Genomic DNA, 6,000 nt, shown 5'->3' on the forward strand with positions numbered 1-6,000 from the left:
TCTGCACTAAATACATGAAATTCGCTAAGCAGTACAGGGGCCAACTGTTTAAGGAAATTGCTGAGAAAATGTTTTAAAGCAAAAACTGTATATTTGTGAGTGTAAGTCTTCAGTAGGAAGCAACTGGGAACCATTGTACAATAAACAAAGTCAGAAAGTATTGACAGATGAACTAACATGTTGTTGTTTTTATACAGTTATATTGCCCGATACAAAAACGCCGCAAACAGCAATGAAATAAAAATGTTTTAACTGGAAATCTCTATTCGACAGCAGAAGTAATACAAACTGCCAGATTTCAACAGTTCAAGCATGAAACCTCTTTCACTGTCAAACTCTTTTGAACTCATTTGCTAAGTGTCTTTGTTTGATTACTTTAATAAATACTTGACCTGGACATTCAAATAATAGTTTAGTGCCATAAAAAGCTATTTTCATAAAGAGGTAGAAAAACTGAGATCTTTTGTACATTTTGATTAAAGTTTAGTAAGAATTCATTTTAGGTAAGTCATCAACTTTCAAAGGGGTTTGCATTGAAGAACATCAAATGACTTCATGGGTTTGTGTGTGCTGTGTTCTCAGTGGGGCCCTGTGCTCTGGAGTACACCAAGCTGAAGACGTCAGATCATTTCTGGACAGACCCTTCAGCCAACGAGCTGGTTCAGCGCCACCGTATCCACGGGGCCCACCGGGGCCAGGATGTTTCCGCCGGCCGCCGGCCCGCTCTGGGGGTGAGTGCAGACTTAGGTCAGCTGCCTGAATCCTCAGGAGGTGTTGGTGTACAGAGATGGGGATAGTCACCGCAGATGTGTGGGATGGATGTTCTCGGAGGTCGTTAGTTGTATAAGCTGGCTGTGAAAAAGCTTTTCTTTTGTAGATCCGCAAGAGGCAGTCCAGTGGCAGCATGTCAGAGGACAGGTTTGCTGCATCAGCGAGGGAATATGTGGAGTCTCTTCATCAAAACTCCAGAACACACCTTCTCTACGGCAAAAACAACGTCCTTGTGCAACCGGTATGCCTGCAGCGTATCACTTTCTGCCCAGCTGTTATATACAATAGTCTTTCTGTTTCTGTTTCTGTCTGACCATCCTACTGACAGACATACCTGGAATGTCTGTGCTAAATTTCTGGCTCAGTTTATTTAACAGTGTCTGTTTGTTGCTTCTGATCCTAGTTTGATTTCCTTAATACTAATTATAAACCAGTACCCATACAAAGTCAGAACTTTCTTACTGAGTGGTTAAACAAATACCTGACATTGATTCTGGTAATCTGCAGTGGGATGTTCTCCACCAGGGAGGTTACTTTTTAGTCAACACACACTTAGAAATGTTTTGACAGGAAGGTCTTTCTATTGGAAAAAAGAACTTGTGTGCTGCAAATCAAATCAACTTTATTGTCATTTTGCTGTACATACACAGTAGCACAGGCAATATGAGAGAGCGTTTCTTCAGGATCTCATAACTTAAAGCAAGTTAAATAGAGAAGTGTTTGCATATCTGGACTACTCATAGGGAAGACTGTAGCGTATTGCAGGGAGGCAGCCGGAGCACAAACAGTCCATTCCATTTGTGTACGTCTTCCACAGCACATGACACAAGCGATAAACACAAACTACATTTTTTCTTGAAAGACATTTGAGCAATCCACCAATCATAAGTACAAATTACGCAAATGTGATTTGATTGTAATAATGAATTTACAATTATAATTATGTATTCAAAGTTTTAAGACTGGCTTTAAAGTTATTCAATACACAACTTTAAGAGTTTCAACTCACTTTAAAGAGATTCACCTGTCACACACTATATATGATGGGGTTTAAGTGGTTCATGTGGCATTTCTATTGTTGAGCCAGTCCGTTAAGATTCCCTCCCAAAGCAGACATTTATTTAACAGTCTCAGATTTCCTGCATTGAAACATCAGATGATATAAAACGTGTACGTAGTGTGTATAGGTTATAAAATTGAAAGTAATGAAATGAGACACAGTGCTATTGTTACAGCTACACTATGCTCCTCTACCTCCAGGCACTTCAGCTTGACTTTATGTAAATTCTCAGCTCGTGTACAGATAAATTGTAAACGAGGGCTATTTTCATCTGTTACTGTGCTGCACAAACACACAGTATTTTGTATGTGTGATATTTGAAATGAAAGCTGTCTTTCTCCTGCCTGTAATGTGCTCTGTGCTGCCAAGTAGTTCCAGCATGTTTGGCCTTGGGAATGTATAATGAGTACATATTTGCCTCCCACGATGTCTTTGACAGAGCCATGCTAACAAACACGGCTGAGTGCACATGCAGATGAATAGAGTGCTCACTGCACGCTAAATGGTACTGTACATAATTCTGCTCTCATTTTTTATATCATACAATACTTTATTCCCATATACACTGTCATATAATACATCATAAAACCCATACGAGACTAGTCTGACGGTTATTTCAAGTTATTAGGGTTATCTGTTTGTGTTGTCATGGAGACACGACTATCATCTAAATTGGATCGAACATTCCGAATGAGTTGGATGTTTCTCATAAATTTATAACTAAGGATATGTTTTTCAAACTTAAATTTTAAAAGTTGTTTATCTACCCACATCTGACATGTCTAGAAGAAATACTTCAAATTGATTGATTGGAAAAATTCAAGTTTGGGGAAAATGTGCTCATTTGCTGTCTGTGTGAAAGTTAGATGACAGGAAGGTCTCAATTGTCGTTTCGTATTAAGAACTGAGACATGAGGAGCCTAGCTTAGCACAACAACTGCAGGCAGGGGAGACAGTTTGTCAAGAATGAGGTTCATCATAGTTTGTATCTCTCCCTAAAAGCAAAAACTGGCACTCTTACATTTCTGTTAAAAAATAGATCAAACCAGAGGCTATTAAAATGTAAGACAACCTCCGAGCTGTACAAAAATATCATTGTGAGGTATATTGTGCAACTTAAGTAAAAAAATATCTTTATTTTTGAAGTCATAGCTCTCAAATCTGAGCACACAGACATGATACGCATAGTTTTAGATTCAGAAACAGTGTCCAGGTCCATATGTTCATATTCATAGAAAAAAAATGCCATCCCTCTAACTTCAGAATTTTCCTTAAAGTTATAAATTTGAAAGCAAATTTTAATTGTTTGCGCCTTTGATTACACTAAAGGACTATGTACAAAACATCAGGCATGATAAGAACTAATCAGAGTGGTACAACATGAGTGGATTACCGTTATTTGTTATAATGGGTCTGTTGCTTTAAACAAATAAGACTTTGGCACTGATGGTGTTGAGTCTAAAACCTGGGACAGATAGCAGAGGTGCAGGGGAAGCTCTTAAAGCACAGGAACGGGTGTAGGAAGTCTAAAAGATATCAGGGGTCCAGGTTATAGAGGGCTTTGAAGTGTAACAGTAGAATCTTGTGTGGTATGTTTAGTGGACTCTGAGCAGGTGATGATCCTACCAGCAAGGTTTTGAATCATTTTTGACGAAGTTTTTTAGTAATACCGGAGAGACTGGTGTTGAAGTAATAAATGCAAAAAGTGACCAGATTGTGAAAAGAACGTAAGTGCTTTGTTGAGTGGGAAGGGCTAAGTCTAGAAACATTACAAAGGTGGAAATAGGCAGTACATTAGAAGTTAACGTATACTGTCTTTCTATTTGGGGGGAAGGGTGGACTGGACTCTGATCCATGAATATAGTGAATGGGCCAGTTTTAGAAAGTGTGCTCTTTGAACCTCGCTTTTTTTCATCGAGTTTGTAGAAGTTGTTTGACATCCAGATGTTGATTGCTTGAAGACAGCTGGTGAGGGCAGGGAGAGAATGGAGGTGTAAATTTGAGTGTCATCAGCATAGCGATGAAAGTGTAATATTCATTTATGAGGCATTTCAGTAATATTAATAATGAATGGAAGATGGTGTCAATTGCTGCTCTCAGGTCAAGGACAATGAAGATGATCAGAGGGCCAGCATCTGCTGTAGGGAGACTGTGAGTGATTTTGACACGAGCTGTTTCTATGCTGTGTTTGGAAGGGAAACCAGACTGAAACTGCTCAATGACATTATTGCTGTTCAGGTTTCTACTTTCTGTTCCAGTATTTTTTTTAATAAATTGAAGGTTGGAATAAGTAGTTATTTAGATCAGTGGGATCTGAATCTGTTCTGACAAATGCCGTTTTCAGGGATGGTTTTTAGCTTTACCCCAGTTTCGCATTGATCCAGTGATAGTCGTCTGTAAAAGTGTCAAAAATATTATGAGTGAAAAAAATCTATTTTGTCTCACACCACTTAAAATAAAAATAATAAAAGTCGTTTAATAATGATGCAGCCCTGTTTGTCTCTCTGTCTTGAGTGCCAAACTTCAAGCCTTACATCTCATTTCATGTCCTTCCGTCTTCCTCTTCCTTTCCCCACGGTAGAAGAAGGACATGGAGGTGTTGCGGGGTTACTTGTCGCTTCATCAGGCGGGCGATAACCTCACTCTGAAGTGGACACCCAATCAACTCATCAATGGCACACTGGGAGACTGTGACCTGGAGAAGAGGTACACAAAATATTAATTATAAGACTACCTCTTGTGAAAGAAAAGTGAATAACTTAGAATAAATTGAAATGCAACAACTGCCTCTCAAGCTTCATTTCACACATTGTCTTACTTTACCAATCCAAAACACACCCTCTTTTTTAGTATCTATTGGGACTATGCACTGACTGTTCCTCTGCGCCAGATAGTCTGCATCCACTGTCACCAACGCCGTGAGTACACTGATGCTTCTGGTTCCAATCATCCCCGCTCACAGCGTCATGTTGCACTCCATCAGTCACCTCATATTAAGAGCATGTCATGAAGGGACTGTTTCATTAGCTTTTGTCAGATCAAGCTATTGATCGCTTGTCTTGATTAAGCGTATATTTGCTGTTGCAGGTCATATTGCTGTTTGATGTTAGTGCCTTTCATTTATCTCAGTGACCGCCTCTTGACCTCATGTTATCTCTCTCCTCCTCTTTGATTTCTCATGTGTGTTTGTGTGCACAACTCACACTCTTTTTACATTATTTCTATTACAATTTGTGTGTGACATAGGTAAAATTAAAGCACAGATTTAAAAAATCAATACACCCTTGGATTTGTCTTTTCCTCTCTTATTCATGGGTGATGTGTTTTTTCACTATATTCCAGCTGACTGTGGGGGGACGCTGGTTCTGGTCAGTCAGGATGGGATCCAGCGGCCGCCCCTGCACTTCCCTCCTGGTGGTCACCTCCTAGCCTTCCTCTCCTGTCTGGAAACAGGCCTGCTACCGCGGGGTCAACTGGAACCCCCCCTCTGGTCCCAGAAAGGCAAGGTAATAACAAGGAGGGGTAAAATGGGCTGGTGCTCAGCCTTGGGACATTCACCCCTCACTGCAGTCATCTTCAACAATCTAATTAATTCAAACAATGACTAAAATGTTGTTTTTTTTCTAATACTGTGACTTCTGGGATGCAATAGTGAAATACTGTACTTTGTGGCTTTAACAAGAAGTCTAACATTTGTCAAGTGTGTTGCCAAATAGCTTCATCTTCCTGAATTTAACTGGTTTCAGCACATTTTATATCTAACATGACGATAGCAATAGAAGGATGTGTGGAGTGAATGTGAACCACACAGTTAGGTGGCCGCGGCTCACGTGGTAGAGCGGTTGTCCTCTGATCAAAAGGTTGGTGGTTCGATTCCCAGCCCCTTGTCCTTGGGCGAAACACTGAACCTGAAGTTGCTCCCAATGGCAGGCAGCACCTTGCATGGCAGCTCTGTCGCCATTGGTGTATGAATGTGTGTGTGAATGATTGAATGAGAAGTGCTTTGAGCGCATTTACCATTTACAGTAATGACGAAATAGAGCCGTTGCAGAGGCAAGTGTTATAAATATGACCTAAATGGAAAAAAGAAGTTAGTGTGCTGTTTAGAATGTACACTCAGTTACCACTTTATTAGATAGATGTCGCTATAAAAATACTAAAATCTTGCC

The 6,000-nt window shown here is 40.0% G+C and overlaps 1 protein-coding gene across 1 annotated transcript in view; it reads left to right on the forward strand.

Moving 5' to 3' along the window:
• Positions 1-6,000, forward strand: part of sgsm2 (small G protein signaling modulator 2) — a 109,435-nt gene that overhangs the window by 82,693 nt on the left and 20,742 nt on the right. Inside the window, exons 6-10 of the mRNA XM_008299367.1 lie at positions 583-731; positions 878-1,012; positions 4,413-4,537; positions 4,682-4,749; positions 5,174-5,337. Coding sequence (XP_008297589.1) covers positions 583-731; positions 878-1,012; positions 4,413-4,537; positions 4,682-4,749; positions 5,174-5,337 — 641 coding nt within the window. The remainder of the gene's footprint in view (positions 1-582; positions 732-877; positions 1,013-4,412; positions 4,538-4,681; positions 4,750-5,173; positions 5,338-6,000) is intronic.

This window comes from Stegastes partitus, unplaced genomic scaffold (assembly GCF_000690725.1).
Source record: "Stegastes partitus isolate 25-593 unplaced genomic scaffold, Stegastes_partitus-1.0.2 Scaffold1406, whole genome shotgun sequence".
In the NCBI taxonomy this organism is placed as follows: Eukaryota; Metazoa; Chordata; class Actinopteri; family Pomacentridae; genus Stegastes; species Stegastes partitus.